This window comes from Coffea arabica, chromosome 2e (genome assembly GCF_036785885.1).
Source record: "Coffea arabica cultivar ET-39 chromosome 2e, Coffea Arabica ET-39 HiFi, whole genome shotgun sequence".
Taxonomy (NCBI): Eukaryota; Viridiplantae; Streptophyta; class Magnoliopsida; order Gentianales; family Rubiaceae; genus Coffea; species Coffea arabica.
This window is the reverse complement of record NC_092313.1, coordinates 35,493,189-35,510,903: the sequence shown is the minus strand read 5'-3', so window position 1 is coordinate 35,510,903 and position 17,715 is coordinate 35,493,189. Positions and strand designations below refer to the sequence as shown.

General features: G+C 35.8%; 2 protein-coding genes across 6 annotated transcripts; one reads left to right on the top strand and one right to left on the bottom strand.

Moving 5' to 3' along the window:
• The first annotated feature begins 975 nt into the window (after positions 1 to 975).
• On the top strand, positions 976 to 3,988 carry LOC113732482 (uncharacterized). Of its 2 annotated transcripts, XM_027258262.2 has the most exons (3): positions 1,024 to 2,651; positions 2,730 to 3,704; positions 3,825 to 3,988. In XM_027258262.2, the coding sequence occupies exons 1-2, from the start codon at positions 1,286 to 1,288 to the stop codon at positions 3,692 to 3,694; spliced, it is 2,331 nt and encodes a 776-aa protein (XP_027114063.2). In that variant the 5' UTR covers positions 1,024 to 1,285; the 3' UTR covers positions 3,695 to 3,704; positions 3,825 to 3,988. The 2 variants fall into 2 exon arrangements, with proteins under 2 accessions (XP_027114062.2, XP_027114063.2); XM_027258261.2 differs by having other exon boundaries at positions 976 to 3,704.
• Positions 3,989 to 6,376: 2,388 nt separating this feature from the next.
• On the bottom strand, positions 6,377 to 16,284 carry LOC113732480 (uncharacterized). Of its 4 annotated transcripts, none has more exons than XM_072080465.1 (7): positions 15,822 to 16,284; positions 15,349 to 15,481; positions 14,984 to 15,075; positions 10,614 to 10,719; positions 7,662 to 7,780; positions 7,255 to 7,376; positions 6,377 to 6,969 (listed from the first exon to the last, which is right to left on the bottom strand). In XM_072080465.1, the coding sequence occupies exons 2-7, from the start codon at positions 15,464 to 15,466 to the stop codon at positions 6,672 to 6,674; spliced, it is 855 nt and encodes a 284-aa protein (XP_071936566.1). In that variant the 5' UTR covers positions 15,467 to 15,481; positions 15,822 to 16,284; the 3' UTR covers positions 6,377 to 6,671. The 4 variants fall into 4 exon arrangements, with proteins under 4 accessions (XP_071936566.1, XP_027114059.1, XP_027114060.1 ...); XM_027258258.2 differs by having other exon boundaries at positions 15,349 to 15,486; positions 15,822 to 16,283; XM_027258259.2 differs by lacking the exon at positions 14,984 to 15,075 and having other exon boundaries at positions 15,349 to 15,486; positions 15,822 to 16,282.
• Between the last annotated feature and the right edge of the window lie 1,431 nt (positions 16,285 to 17,715).

The window sequence follows — 17,715 nt, the reverse complement described above, 5'->3', positions numbered from 1 at the left end:
TCGGAGAATAAATGTGAATGTATATATTTACATAGTAGTCTTACTATAAATCGAATTTTGATTATGTTTAATAAATTGATGTAATCTTTCTATATGTGGCTTAGTGGGGCTAGATGTTTCACCTAAATTAATAATTCTTGATTTGATAATAACATTTCACAGCATTACGTACTAAGTAGTACTTTTAACCCCCATAAATAATCTTTTCGCTTTTCTCTTAATCAAGTGATTAGCAATTTGGCAATAATCCATAGAAAGATGAAAGATAACATGAATCATTGTCATTTCAGTTAAGTCATTCTTGTTACATGAACTTCTAAGGTATTCTTGTTGCTCTTTGGTTTCAGTTTAGAAGAAACACAATCATACCCTGGAAATTGAACCCAACAAACAATGAAACAGTATTTAACTACTTACTGGGTGCAAGCTTTCATCAAATGTTTCAGCCATCATTACCTTGTAAAGAATACACACAATTTTACCCCTAATTATTAACTCCTTACTGGGATAAGATTCTAACTCACAAATTAATGGAGTTGGTTTAGTGTCAGGCCATCAACTTTATTTCTAACTGCCATCCAATACCTTTCTTCATATGTTCATATACATTGGAATCTTTTTATATATGAGTTTTTTTAGTGGGCGTCAATTTCACGTAACCTATTATGTATATATATATATATTAACAATATTACTCTTTCTTATATTTAGATATATATTTTAATTAATCTTACCTTTCTAAAAATTTAGTATGTGAAACATATTTTAACGAGCGTTTAATAGATTTCCTTAGACAGATCCGCACGCAGGGTAAAGGTATTACTTTTTAATGCAATTGCTTCTATGGGGCTGGGTAATAATATTTAATTTAATGAGTGCTTAAGCAATGAAGATTGAGACAGTGCCAAATGTACAGTTTTCTCGTCATCTAGGACAACAATTTAATCCTGAAAATGCTCATTAAGAAAGGACCCCAACATTTTCTTATAGTCCAGGTCTCCATCATAAACTTATCTCAAACTTGTTCAAATTTCATAGGCCAAACCAGAGAAAACAACTTGGAAATACACCTAAAGAAAAGCCACCCACAGTAAACCAGCAGACTTGGAATCTCCAGTTGTTGGGATTTCAAGATGTCTCTATTCATGTTCTGCTGACAACAGAAAACCAAAAGGGAACCCGTTTTCTTTTCTTCTGGAGGCAGAAATCTCCGTCTCAAGGGGAAGAAAAAATTCCCTTGAAATCTATCAAAACTCATGTTTCTGCTTTGAGATTTCCTCTAAAGATGGTGCAAAGAAAGGTGAGCAACAAGCTTGGTATCCATGCTGATCAGGATAAATCCAACAAGCTGTTGGTGAACCTCAAACCATCAACTCTGCAGCATCAGGATGCCAAAAACAAAGGAGCTGATTTGAAGAAGAAAATGAAGAAATCAAGACCAATCAAGCTTTCTGATCTTGAACGCCTTGGTTCGCCAAATATGAGAAGGCAAGTACCTCAGCCTGGAAAGCCACCACCACCTCCAGTATTTCCAAACACCTCTGCATCCCCACAGAAGTCCCCGGTCAAAACATCAGAAACAACACCAAACTATATGAAGGCAACTACCAGTTCTGATGCAAGGAAAGAACGTTCTCAGGTGAGTTCCAGGAACCTTCAAACTCTCTTTGATAGTCAAAGCTCAGGCAGGAAGGATTCAAATAGCTCAAAAATGAGCTCAGGTTCTGTTCACAAGGCAGCAAGAGTTTTAGGTAGGACATCCAGTTCAAAATTAGTTAGGACACTAACAAAAACAACTAGTTTTAAACCAGCAAGAGCTTCAGCCAAAAAATGCTCCCCTCTTGTCCTAAGTGAAAATCTAAATGTTCAGAGAACAACCTGTTCTTCAACTTTGAAGGACTCAAAATTTCCAGCTTACCTTGCACTTAGTTCCGGAGCAACAGAAGCAGAAGGAACCTCTGTCATGAAAGTCTGCCCCTATACTTACTGTTCTTTGAATGGTCATCATCATCCTCCTTTACCACCATTAAAAAGCTTCTTGTCTGCAAGAAGGCGCCTGCTGAATACTCAAAGAAGTTTCAAACTGGGATGTCTCTCCCCACGACGATCAAAGCCGGTTAGCAGCAGTACGGAAGAAATTCAGGTTGAGCAGAACCATGAGAAATCTTCATCTCAAGAACCATGGGACAGTTCAATGAGTAGCCCAGTCATAGAAGAAAAGCAAACTGATTTCTTCGTTCAGATTTACGGTAAAGGAAGGGAAACTAAAGTTGATATCACTGATTCTTCTCTCAACCATATCAGGCCTGCAGTTGAGGGAAGACCAAGTGGTGGTGAAACACCAACACAAGTTGACAACAGACAAGTTCTTGCAATACCATCAGATGAATCCCCTTTCTCTGAGATGGATTCTCATGATGATAGCAGCAAAATCATTGATGCTGCTTCATCAGTCATTGAAGTGGCTGATTATTGTGAGGCAGAGAGTTACTCAACTATGGATCTTGATTATGAACCTGACAGTTCACTGCAAAGCATCCAAGATTCTGATTTAGGACGAGATTCACCTGAGTTTGGAAGCTGTATAATTCCTGAAGTATCCATTTTCAAATCAGCTATTACAAATAGGTGCTTTGGGGAAATTCAGGCAGGTACGATCCTGAAACAATCATCTGATGAAGAATCCATTGATAGAGAAAGTGTGAGCTCTAAAGCAAGTTCATTTTCAGATTATTGGGCAGAGGATTATGTTGAAGGGCTTGATGATGGAAGTCATGATGAATTAGGTCTTCAGTTTAAAGATGAATCTTTCGAGCCTATCAAGACACAGGATCTCATTGATTATCTCAAGGATGGAATTGTGCAGAATGATGTTGAAGCCGAACAGGTACGGGGCCCAGATTCGCAAGATTTTCATGATATGATTGAAGAAAGTTGTGAAGATGGGATGGAAGAGAATGAGCAAGGTGATCCTTTTAAAGCACCTACCAAGATTGAAATTTGCATTTCTCTGCATAGTTCAGCTGAGGCCACCGGGGACATGTCAGCAAAGGATTGCAAGGACAATAACCTGGAGGACATTCGAATTGGTGGAAAATCAGATCGAACTTTGGCAAATATGGAACTAACAAAAGGAGCTCCAGATCAATCAGCTCATGACAACTCCATAAGCAGTGGTTGCGAAAATCTAAATTGCTTGGAAGAAAATGAAGCTGGGAACTTCAAAACGATAGCATCTGCTGATTTAGGAGGAGAAAAAGCAAACCCCACACCCAAGAATGCATGTGGCGGTACACAAAATGACCGTAAGAGAAGCCTTTCATGTCAAGAATTGGCTGAAACATGCAAAAGGAGGAGCTGGAGAACTGGATGCAAAAGATCTACTGAAGAGTACCAGGAATTGAAAGAATTCAATCCAAAAGCACCAAATTTTCTGCCACTGGAGCCTGACCCGGAAGCAGAGAAGGTTGATCTCAGGCATCAAACAATCGATGAAAGGAGAAATGCAGACGAATGGATGCTGGATTATGCTATTCAAAAGGCAGTCAACAAACTTGGTCCAGCGCGCAAGAAGAAGGTTGCATTGCTTGTTGAAGCTTTTGAAACAGTTATGCCAGTACCCAGATATGATACCCAACCGAGTCACAGCTCATTCTCATTCAGTCATGCAAGATCAATTCAAGCTTGCAGTTGATACCACTCTGGTGACGATTAAAACTTTTTCTCTTTGATAACTTATTCATCTCTGAAATTTACTCATAAAAGATCCATTCACAGTTCAAATTCTGCTAACGTATGACAATTTCTCTTATTCTCGTGAACAGAGAAGAAACATCTGCAATTATACGTACTCCTGGGAGATGACAAACTGAAGAAGGTTTACACCAAGAAGCTAGTAGTTGATTGATCCAGCTTTACCAGAGAAGCAGCAGCTTCATATCTTGAATTGTTGGGTCAGAATATTAATGATATATCACCGTTTCTTCAAGTTGAGCCATTTGTTTGAAGTTCGTGTGGTACTTTTATTGTGTTAAACAGCCTTATCAGTGTTTTTGTTGTTGGTGAAAAGGTAATTTCACCATTTTATTTATGTGCAAGAGTAGTTTATGCGTCTTCCAAAAATTCAACAACTGAATCTTATGGCAATTCACAATTTCTACTTCACATAACAATTACTACATCGCTAGACTACCTTGCCTCTTGCTCCTGTGAAATAAACATGAACAGAAATGATCAATTTCTACTTCAGGCCAATATATAACAGAAATTATCAACTTTACCCCACGGTCTTATTTATTTATCATGACTTCTAGTGACCCCAAGAATACTCTAAAACTCATCCACTTTGCCTTTTCTAATTTATTTATCATTTATATCTATTTCAACAAGCATAAGTACGATTAAACTCATCCCGAGAATGAACTGACCCTTTTCATTTTGTTTCAATTTTTTCAGCAACCAAATAAATTATTCAAGAAAAAATAAACAAACATGTAATAAATTGGCAACGTCTAGTGAAATGTGATAAGTTCAATGCTTGGATATGTAAATGAGTCAGAAGGTTGAATCTTACTAGTTCTAGGCTAAATAAAAAGTTTAAGTTTTTAAAAATGATTCTTTCTAATAAAATGAAAATTTCAAAAAGCTACTAAACATCATATACTCACCAAAAAACATTTGATATATAAATAATTGTGCGTGCGTCAGACTATGACTTGTTTGACAAGCAGGTTTTTGAAAAAGTTTGTCTGCTACACGTTTTTTTCAATAATTTTAACTATAGTAATCTCAAAAAACTTCTAAAAAATTTTAAACTATACACTTCAAAATATCCAAAAATTTACACACTTCAAAAAAATTTTTACAACTTCTACAGTAAGTTACAGTAAAGTTTTAGATAAACATCTAAAAAACTTACTTGTCAAACAGGACTTATGTGACCAACAAAAAAAAAACACTTAATTTTACACATTACTTAAATGACATAATTCTTGATTAAACATTTATACCATACAAAATATTTTGCATACTAATTTTCAATTTACCTTGTTTGGCTACTGAGCACTCAAAAACTAATGGAAAGTACATTTGAATTTTTCTTTTTTTTTTTTTTTTGGCCTTATGCATTTAGCTGAAAAGAACGAACAGAAATGCTATATAAGTTGAACGGCAAAAATGTTTACATCTACAAACATCTTTTTAGTCAAGAAGCAGAACGAAAGGAGTAAAAACAGTAATAGAAATAAAATAAAAAATAATAACGTCAGGGATACCCTCTCAAGGAGGGCATTTTTGTTAAAGGAAAAATCCACATCATGTATTTGTATATTTTTGTACAGTGGAATTTTTCAAAGGAGATAAGTGCCCATTAATTTGGTTCAGAAGGGGTAAAGTACAATTCAGGCAAAAGCTTGAGGAGTAAAGTGTAATTAACCCTAAAAATATGTTTTTCATTTATCTCCAAAAACTAGGCCTGTCAATCGGGCCTAATGAGCCGGGGTTTGAGGAGTTCAAGTTCAGCCCATTTAATTTGAAACATTTTCGAGTTTCGGGCTATGAGTTTCGGGTTCATAAATGTAAAGCTCATACTCATCTTATATAATATTCAGGTTGTAAGCATTAATCGGGTTTAGCTCAAGCTCACTTATTACCCCTTAATTTTCTTAATATAATTACTATAACTATTAAGTTGTAAAACTAATTTAACATTTGCAAGACTATAATATTAAAACTAAACATGAACAAATAATAGTTCTTAAAAAGTATATAAACCAAAATTTTTTTCAACAATATTTATATTTAATTCGTTCAAAATACATGAAAAATAGTAATAAAACATGCGATCATAAGCCAATACATCTTTAAAAGTTGAAACTTTTTTTATAATCTTGTGATTTAAATCCAAATATGCTTGATGATTTTTGTGTTTGTAGACCAAAAAGAAATCAACCAATATTATGCCAATACAAAAATTTACTCAACCAATAAGAAAAGTTAGAGATTTAGTTATGCAATACTAATATTGGCTCTCAAGAAAGCTCATGAAAGTCTTTAGATGTATTTTTGTATTTTGTAATTTATATATATATTTAGTATTTAGTAATAATATATTTGGATATATAATTATACATAATATCAAAATATAAATATTATATATATAGGTGATTAAAGGGCGGGACCTATATCGAGTTTGAGACTAATAAGGTCCAATCTTAGCTCATATTTAATTCGGACCTAATTTTTAGGTTCGAACTCAGATCGGCTAATTAAATAGTCGGGCTCATTGGGCTTTCTGTCGGGCCAAACGAGCTGAGCTCGGGCTGGCCCAACCCCATTGACAGTCCTACCAAAAACAAATTTTACTATACAACAATACTAACCATAAAAGCTCCGGTTACAAAAGTGGTATTGTCAAAGTTCACAGAGTTTCAAGGTTGCCAAGAAGAACACGATTCAACTATTGAGATCAAGCAGAGTCAATCAAGCAGCTGGCTTGTAAGGAATGCTTCAACGTCCAGGCTCAATATAGGCAGATGAGAAACCCTTCAAAACAGAAATGATATATCCGACAGATGCCTAGTTTTGCGTCGCTATCCAAAAGACGCCAAATATATTTCCTTTGGATGCACATACACCTAAGCATATTCCACGCATTACATGACAATTTTAAGTCATTCTAGGTGCACATCCATTGCAGAACATTGAACAAGAAGCAAGTTAAACTCCCGGACATAATGTTCAATAACATTTGCACCAGAACATTGGGCATGCAAATCTCCTGCATTGGAACTGGTTTCTGCATTCTCCCCATGCTCCATCAAATTGTTATTAAGGTGATCATGGAACAACCTAAGTGCATCTGTTGCCGAAATACCACGCACTGATTCATGCAACTGCCGCAACTTGTTTCTTTTCTCCTCTGTCTCAACCAACCTCTCTTTTACCCCATCAGGAAGACAAACCCAAGCACTTCATCAAGAGATGGAAGGAAAATTGTTAGTTCTAGGAGACTTTCATTTCATACTCCATTTCTTCGTCACCCCCCCCCTCCCCTCCCTCCTTGAGGTGAGGAAGAAAAAGAATTGGGATGCTAAAAGTGGTGGAAGGGAACTTAAAAGCAAAAGCAGGGGAGGGGTGGGATTTAACAAGTGCTCGAGCAGGGGGAGGGGTGGTGGCTGGGAATGAGGATTTGAACCCAAGACCTCTAAAGGCAGTGCAGTAAAAGTTCAATAATTTCTGTCTTATTATATTTACCTGGTAACGCCTCTGACAAGACCCCATGCTTGGCCAACAAATACAGATTCCTTAAAGCCTATGTTAAATCCCTCTTGAGCAGATGCTTCTTTTCCAGCTACCAGACCGTCACGATATCCAATCTGACAGTTCATCAGGATTGACAAATATTTATTATCTATTAAAAAAAAATAGAACACACACATAAACTGGATGTGAAATAGCTTCATCATATTTCTTAATCCCAAACTCTCAATAGCATCAAATTTCATTCTCACCTCCATGTACCTATTCTGATATTCTTATTTAAAGTCATGAACAGACTTCCCACATGATTATTATTTTAGGAGTTTCGGTTATCAGGCTATATCAGCATTAAATGAGGCACAATCACAAACTTGCTAACGTGCCAATTAGAACAAGGATACTGTATGAAATTGCTCGCGCCTCCTCTGCCACTCCCTTTCCATATCAAATGCTTTTTCAACTTTGTCTGTCTCATAGGGTAAAGCTCCATCATCATACCATAGTTCATCCCCATCACTATCTGAAATTAGACACTGATAAAATGTCAGGCTCACAGAACACATTGATGCACTATTAATTGATAAGCAATTAATTTGATTTTATTTAGACAAGAAGTTCTCCTCAGGGGTTTACTTAAGTGCTGCAGTAGCTATTTAGAATTGCCAGTCTTAACAGTTGGACCACTAGGCAGGAATTTTTTAAAAAAGTTATTTGGACTTTTCACAATCTAGGGCAACATTAGATTCTATAGCCCCCCAGTTAATGGACATATTTGTGTACTGCAGCAATACGTTTTCCTCATCATGTGATTCAGGTATCAAATTAAGCTCTCCGGGGTTGACTAATCCTCCTTTTCTTGTAGATTAATGTGTTCTCTCCTCGTTAATCTTTATCCTTAGCAGTTGCCACTATTTCCTGCATCACAGAACCTCGTAGCGCAACAAAAGCCCCAAAACCACAATTACCAACCATAATGATCCTGCCTAACCTGATGGTGATGGCATCTCAACTTTCAAGCATCTTTATATAAGGGTAGGACCACCAAGTAAACAAAGGCAATGCAGCCTGAAGGTAAGTGTGGTGTTTTTAAAAAACACTAATTTTCAAGGGCTTCGACAATGAGAACTTAGTTTGATATTATATCTGCTCTCACAATTGAAAAATAGGATTTCACGCACCAGCAAAACTCAATGGTTCAGCAAACTGCACATCCCTGAAACAACAAAAGTTCCAACCACAAGAGTTTGATCTTGTCTATTTATCATGCTTAGCTCCTAAAGATGAATCTGATAACGGACTATAGCATGAACCATATTAACTCTTTAGAAGAGTTAATATATCCATCGAAATGGCGAATCAATCAAACCATGGGAACTGTTCAATCATCTTTAACCTCCACCAACTATTATATTTAAATCCTTACTAATTTGTCTGCTCATGCAAAATACTAATCAAACAAAAACATATTCAACTCGTAACCTGAAATATAAGCACCAAATGCATGACGCTTTTACAGACCCAAGCACAGCCATGACCTATCCCGCAGTCCAAAGAAAATACTAATGAACCATGCGCTTGAAAAATCAAATAAACCAGATTAAGCTCCAAGCTTTAGCATAGTTTTGCAAACTCGAGGTACATGAATTCTCTTCTAGTTTTTTCAACAACTCAACAGTGTCCACCAATTTTTAAAGCATAAATACCACAGAGATAAAAATAAGACAGTTACTTTTATAGGAAATCCGGCTCCACTGTAATATGTCATCCTACTAGTATTGCTTCAGAACCATACCACTGTCAAGATTATGCAACAAGAAGAAGGAACTCTACTGGAAAAATGGAACTGGAATCAAGCACATCAGGAGTAAGCTTTTTAAAAAGATAGGGTCTGCTGGTACATAAGAACCATTCAAGGGTTTAGCATATCGTTTGACCTATAACACATATCTGACGGCAATATGATTCCTATCTGACACCAAAATGCAAAAGTGGACTATTTCCAGATAAGAATAAATTTGAATCTATAGGAAGCTCTGATGATACAGAAAGCACGACCGTGTCATTGTTTCTATTGCCTTTTTTCAGAATTCCTGGGAGGTTGATGGAAAATATAACAGAAATATCAGAAGTTTTCTAAAGAAAATGCCTTCTAAAAAACTATTAAAGCGACTCCCAAATAGCATTCATCTTTGTATAAAAAGAACTACTAGGCCCCAAGACCAGTTCACAGCATCGAAGGATAATAGCATGCACTCGAAGTATGTGGGTGAGAGGTTGCAGGAGAGTGGAAATTCCTACTTTCAAAACATCTTCATGAGTGAAGGCAGATACTAGATGCAATTCGATTGATTAGAAAAGTAGATTCTCGATAGGCAAGATTGAGAAAGGTGCGCTATTTGAACTAGACTTTCAGAATGCCTATGCTTGGCCGCTATGTTTCTTACATAAATGAAAAAAATGGTGCTAGAAGTAGATAGAGTAATTAATTAAGCAGGTCAAGCGTAACTTTTGCTGGTATAGTCAATTGATCACTAGTCAAATTGATTCAAACTATCAAAGAAAGGACATATAAAGGTTTCCTCAGAAAATTTAAGAATGGATAGAGGTGCAGTAATGCCCAATATAGAAAGAGATCATGAAGGTGCAGCAGTATCTCGCATAGTCACTGCATATGACACTAATGTTTTAAGAAGCAGGAGGAGAACACGTTACATAGTTTAGACAAGTTCCTATGAGGTATTAGCAATTTCAAGGCTGAAACTGAACTTCAAGAAAAAATAATTGGATTCCAGCAGGTGCAGGAGTAGAACTGGCCCACGTTTTGGGATGCAAAGGGACTGTACTTCATATCCCGTATAAGACAAAACTAACACTTTTACCAAAGAAGTTAATGAAATATATCTTTATCATGGGACTTTTTATCTACCTGTTCAATGATGTAAACTGCTATTTGGATAGATTAGAATGCAAGAAAACAAGGAACACTCATCTCTCTTTTTAGGCTTCATTTACTTGTTTCCTAGTAACCATACTAAGGTCATTCGGGAATGGTTTCATTAACAATACCCTTCAACAAACATTATCATGGATCTTTTTTTTTTATATTTATAGTGTAAGTGGGAGGGCACAATTTTGGGCCCTGAACAACCCAACCCATCCCTCCCCCCCATCATGGATCATTTCTTAAAACAACAAAAGCATTCAATCCTAGGTTGTTTTCTGAGAACACAAGACCAATAGATTATCATGAATTTTGAATTGATTGTACTAATTAAGTGGCTCTCAATTCCAGAATACATGAACAGATTGACTAATAGCTAACAGAAGAAAAATGCTCAGAGTAAAAAACATACCATGTGAATTATGTACTGCACCATCAACATTTGACCTGGGATCTAAATGAATATTGGACACATTCAATAGATCACAGTAGAGCTCATCTGCTATGCTTCTTTCCATCTGTTCAACAAGTAGGTGAAATGTTAAAAATTTTATGTAACATTGAAAATCAGGGTTGCCAACGAGACAGTGGAATGAATGCAACTTTTTTTTGGGGGGTGCGGGGGGTGTGGGTGGGGGGGAGGGGAGGGGAGTGGGGAGGAAGGGACTTAAATATAATTGAAATGGCATGATGCGGAGAAAGTAGCACATAAATGAAAAAGACAACAATACAAAAAATGAAGAGAACTTTTGATGGACCAAGACTTCAGAAGATTCAGGGCAAAACAGCATCTCTAGGAAAATATCTGAACTCCAACATGCACAGTGATAGAGAGAATTATAGCAAAGGAGGAAGGGATCCTCTCTTTTTCTTTTTTTTTTTTTTGGGCCGGGGGGTGGGGAGATGGTGGGTGCTGGAAAGGCAAGAACAAGGGAACTGCATCAAGTCCAACAAATCCATGGTTGCAGAAAGTCTTGTATCCTAGACTCAAAGCGTGATCCCAAGTCAGCTCAGAACAGACAAAGTGTAAGAACTCAAAGAAATTCGGCTTGATCAAACCTATATAAAAAGGAAGAACCTAGGACAGACTATCGATCATGCTCTACTAGAGTTGCAGTACTCTCTCAGAACTACACATACCCCATGTACCTATTTGCCATTGCACAAACTTAGAAACAAAATCAGACAAAATGACTCCTGAAGTTCAAAATGCCCAATATGAACAACAAGGAATAATGTGTGTAATACACAATCTTGAATCGGACTTATGATTGTAAATATATCTTACACAAGCTAATAGGCCAAATTGGCTATCGGATCAAACGTTATTGCCTTCATTTTATTCAGAAAAAACAAGAAATTTGCAACCTAGAACTCGTTTTTTAGGTTTAGAAAACATGAGAATTCCTTTATTGCATGGTAATCCATCTATAGATATAAAAGAATCCAGAATGTTGAGAAAAATCTCCCTGAAACAAATTGAGAATAATTGGAGGAAACCAGTCTAAAATGCATATCAATCATCAGGTTGAGAAGACAGTCCAAATATATGAGTACCATGAATAGTTCTGTTAAGCCAAGAAACTCTGAGGATACGCACAGACATGCCAAAAAAGAAATTTTGAATGAAAAGGTGGCTGATCTACATACAACACAAAACAACAAAAAGCAAAAAAAGGTTGGGAGGAGAAGAGGAAAATCAGCAAGCAATGGCATGAGAAAGGAAATAATGATCCCATGCCAATATGCTCCACTTGCTATAAGCATATGCAAGTACTGCTTCTAGCTTACAGACTCATCACTTTTCAGAAAAATCTCTCTCCACCAATAAGAATGAACGCTATTTTCCTTCATTTAAAACTCTTTGATAATCCATATGACATTCAAATTCTCAATTAAAATTCCACTGTAAGCTCAGATATGCAAGACAAGGAATACTCCGACGCCCCTGCAATGGAGACCTAAATGCATATGCCAATTTTTGTAGCCACAATCCCCCTACTCTCATTTGACTTTGCACGCCTTACCAGAACTCTATGGGGAATCAGACATCTTATACATCTAATTTCTATCCTTGTTTCTGCTAAGAGTATAGATTCAAAATATTTAAATAGGGCCAGACAACCCAACCCCCCCCCCCCCAACCAAAAAAAACCAAAAAAAATCTTCAGGAAAATTTTTACTCAAAGACTTATGCATTCTCCATTTTTCTGTTTCCTTTTTCCTTTACATGGAACACAAATACACCAGAGATTATTCAAGAAATCAAAATTTTACAGAATAAACAGCATTATGAGGACAATAACACTATAAATAATGGAAATTAATCAAACTGAATTATATATTAATCAAGAAGCCATCTTGGTAAAGCCTCAAAAACAACATCTAGTCAACCCAAAGAAATCTGATAGATGGAATTGACAGAATAAAATTGGACAAATAACAAGTACAGATAAGATGATGATTAGAATACAAAATTCAAGAAGTTTATTAACAAAAACTAGCGTACATGAAGAGAAGCTCTATAAAGGGCAATGTTTAAGTCGAGATTGGAAGAGACAAGTGGGAAGTAAAATAGGAGAACTGGAGATGGGGGAAGAACAAAAATATGGGAAAACTGCGAGGGCAAGACGTAGGATTAGGACGGTTGGATACCCAAAAAAATACGAAAAAAAGGGAAAAAACTCAGTTTAAGTCAAGACTTATAGAGATGGAGTTTAATTCTTCCTAGTTTCCATACAAACATGCCTTTTACAATTCAGTTAGGAGTAAGGGTGTGCATCGAAATCGTAATCGGTAATTCGGAACTTTGAATTCGGAATTTTTTGAAATTTTGACATCAGGAAAACCGACCGAATTCGATTTTGATTTCATCAATTCCGAATTCAAGTTCGATTCCGAATTCAATTTGGAATTCGGTAATTTCCGATTTCACCGGGGAACCCTTTTTTTTTCCCTTTACTTGATTTGAAACATAGAAACATGGATATAAACTAAACCATTTAAAACAACTTCTCACAAGTCATAGCCACTGTCATATGAGAATCAAATACAACCATTTGTCACAATCTAATCATAACTAGTGACTTAACATTCACTCACCAGTTAAATAGTCGTAGGTAAATTTTGCAACTACTGGAATACTCACAAGTCACAACAATCCCATAAAAATGGAAACTTTACCATGATCCCAACAACAATTTAATAAAAAATACATATGCAGAAGCTGTTCGATGAAATGCCTAAAAGAAATAAACTAGAAACACAGATTAATAGCCGAGAAAAGATTAAGTAAAATGAATGCACTCCCTATAAACTGTACGTCTGTACCGAAATTTCTTCAATATGTGAACAAACCTTGAAGATGAAGGCTGAAGATGGCTAGCTGATGATGGCTTGAAGATGAAGGCTGAGAGTGAGAGAGAGAAGATGAAGGCCGAGAAAAGATGAAGCTCCTTCTCGGCTGGAAGCAGCGGAGGAAAGTGGAAACTAGGACGGCAGTAGACTACCAGTGAGCCAATGAGATTTAGGGTCTGTTTGGTTGGACTGAAAATATTTTCCCTAGGAAAATATTTTCCATCGAAGTTATTTTCCTGGAAAATCACTTCCTTCCCCATAATTTTCCAGTGTTTGGTTATTAAGTGAAAATATTTTCCAAATTTCTTTTTTCATAATTTTCCGGTGTTTGGTTTGTCAATGAAAATATTTTCTGATATATTTATTGATATGTTGCAAATATTTTTTTACTCTCAAAACATTCATTTCATTACAAACTAATTTTAGTTTCTATCCATTATAATCATATTATCATTTTTATAAATATTTATTCATATTATACCATGAATTCTTAAATGGAATCTTGGATTTATTCATAATTTGTTAATTCTTGCTGCCGACCAATGGATCTTTCGATTAGCAAAGTCCAAGGTCAAGCATATGAGTATTTGACAGATAACAGCAAACTCGGTTAGAAAATTCATAGCCCACCCCTCCCCCTCCCAAAAACCAAAACACTGAACGCCAAGACACAAAGCACTTGCAGAAAACAGAGGATTTGTGGGTACAGAGCCAGTTGCTGTTACTTCTCAGCTCAAGGTTCTCATGTTTCCATGACTGGCTTATGGCCATATATCTCCCAGCCTAGAACTAGCCAAGAGACTAACGGATAGAGGATTTTCAATGTTAACCTGTGCCAGAGCCTGTTAAGATGCAACCCCCTCCCAAAACAGCAATGCATGCGACTATTGCAGATCTTAGATTGGACCTCATAATGCCACACCATATCTGTTAAAGGCCATAAGCAAAAATTGTCCAATAACTTCTTCCTAAAGAAAACAAAATTCAGTTACATGCACTTCAGATTGCATACTAAACCCATGTACCATGGAATAAGCAGCTGCTCTTATAATCTGATGACCAGCAAGTGGAAACCAGATTGTAGCAAAATTCTCAATAGTCTTAGCTTTTTACTACAATACAAAATCAGGAAGTTATTTTCCCCCCATGGGTGTAACTTATTTTCTGTCAGAAATTATTTTCCCAAATTAATTGACAACCAAACAACCGAAAATATAGAAAATTGTGAATTCTATCCTAGCAGATAAATATTGGAATCTAGCAAAGCTCAATTCACTTCATGTTCAAGAGTAGTTAAACAATTGTACCACCATTTGACAGTGACAACATCTCTGCTGGCCAAAATGCATGTTCTAATCTTTGCAGACCTAAATGACCCTTACTACTCAAAAACTTAGAAAAACATATATGCCAAAAATCACCAACCTCAAACTGAATTGAAACTGTTATGTCTGCTGCAGTTTGATGATCCTGTGTTTCTAAGAGCTTCTTGTCAACACTGTAAGAGTTTCTAAGAGCTTCAAGTCATTCATCCAAAGCGAAAAATGAAAATAATCACAATCAGGGATGTAAAATTTCTGCAATCTTTCAATGATCAGGTAGATTTATTCATATATATGCAGGCAGAATGCCGAGAGCTCTACATAGATAAATCACTCATATAGAGCCAAAGACAACCTTACATGGCATCCAACGAACCAGCATTATCATAAACAAAACAAAACTAAAAAAGAAACTACAACCACTATCTAGATTATCTACTTTGTCTTCTTTGCATGTAATCTACATACATAGCATGTGCAATTGTGTCTCTTTTCCTTGCCCATTCTCTATATCTCGGCCATCATCCAGCCCCTCCACTAATGGAAAGCCATCAGTAACACGAGAAATCATAGTCAATTTCACCATTTTTCTTCTGGAACTCTATCCTACAAGACAAATGACCTACAAACGTTATTTCTGTAAAACTTTAACAACAATGCCAGAATAGCCCTCTTCTCAAGAATTTTTTTAAAATTAAGATAAAATAACATTAAATAAGAACAATGGCAAAGCGATCCTTTGAATTGAATCAGTCGATTTGAAGCAGAAAACAAAATCCAGCGGCGAGGAATGTTAATTTTCAGTTTATACAACGATAACTAGTTTTATTTCACTTCAGACAGATCATAACAGCATTAAAACCAAAAAGATGCAGGACTGAGTTGAAGAAAAAATATTTATTAAAAAAAGGAAATACAAAAGGATTGTCAGCATCCATTACCTGAGCCTGAATTATGTGAGTCGATCAGGTTCTTTTCATACGCATACGCGGCTCCGCAATGGGTAGACGTAAACGTATGTGGAAGGTATGTAGATTTCGATCCTCAATTCGAATTGGCAGCAATTGTAATCGGTTACAGCTACAAAATTCCGATGATCCGAGCTAGGGCTTGCTGGAATGACGCGAAATTTGGGAGATCCGATAGTGATTAGGGGATACGCCTGCGACAAGTTTTCCAGAGAGAGGGAGAAGGCCAGATTAGATACGCCTGGATGATTGCTTGTGAGTATATAGATTATGTGGTGGTAGCCGCCGAGATAGTGTCGCCGGAGGAGGTGATCGCCACCGAGGACTGACGCCGGAGGAAGCGGGAATGGGGTTCTTCGGGAATGAAAGGAAAAAAAAATAAGAGAGAGAGAGAGAGAGAGAGAGAGAGAGAGAGAGAGAGAGAGATGCCGGAGTAGTTATTTTCCCTTGCGAGGCTGTGAAAAGAAGCTGAGGAAAATAACTTCACATTGTTAGATCAGGAAGTTATTTTCACCCTGGGTGTAACTTATTTTCTGTCAGAAATTATTTTCCCAAATTAATTGACAATCAAACAACCGAAAATATAGAAAATGTTTTCCTAGAAAAGATTATCCTTCCAAACAAACAGACCCTTAGAGACAAGTGTGTTTGGACAGCATATTATTTACCAAAATTTATTTGCTTACATCACCATTACAATTTCCAACACACCTTTTTATCTTTTCAATTACCTTTTTATCTTATATACATCACATCACAAAAAGCAGGTTTTGCTTTTTTGTCCTTCTGAAGTTTTGTTTTGTATTTCTAATTTTATTATAATTATATAAAAATTTTGCTGAACTAAATGCTAACTTTTGTATAATAGATGTTTATAATTATAACATAAAATACAATGAACTTAATAAGACTTGTTATTGTATTGTTAAACAATATAATTATTAGTTAGATATATTATTATAATATTTAAATTTTATATTACATATAATATACATATATAATATACAATGAACTTAATAAGACTTATTATTGTATTGTTAAACAATATAATTATTAGTTAGATATATTATTATAATATATAAATTTTATATTACATATAATATACATATATAATTTGAAATCGAAATAAAAAATTTCAATTTCAGAAAACCCCATTATTGAATTCGAATCAAATTCGTAATTTCGAAAACGAAAATTTCAATTTTCATTCCAAATTCTGATTTACCGATTTCGAAAATTCTGAATTCAGTAGATAAATCGAAATTTTTCGATTTTACACATTCCTAAGTCCTAAGTGTGAGAGAAGAATAAAGAAAAGACTATAGAGAGAGTTACGTGAAAAGAGGGAATAAATGGAGAGTGAGTGAGAGAAGAGAAGGCGGCACCTAACCAATGTTTTGAAAACTAGATCGGACCGGCCAGTTAGACCCGTTGAACAGCGAATCGGCAATGACACCGGTCTGATTCTATATCAAAGTTGAAAGTGTCAAATAAATGGTCAAGATTGGTAAACTTGGTCGAACCGGTGATTCCCAATTTTTCAATTTTCCCTTCAATATTTTTTTAAGTTTTGCAAAACGCAGCTAAGGATCGAATTTGGGACCTTTGCTATTGAAGTCCAGCATAGTAACCATTGCACCATCACATCCAATTAATTTCTTATGATAACACATTTATATATAACAAACCTCCATCTTTCTTTCCTCTATTTTCCCTACAAAATCTCATCCTCTCATAATTCTTTTTTTCTAGTTTTCAATTCTCTCTCTCTCTCTCTCCTCTTTTCTTTTGTCACCCCCTCTTTAATCCAACTTCTTTAGATTTAATTTATTGAAATTTTCTTCCATCTTTTGTTTTTGTCTACTAA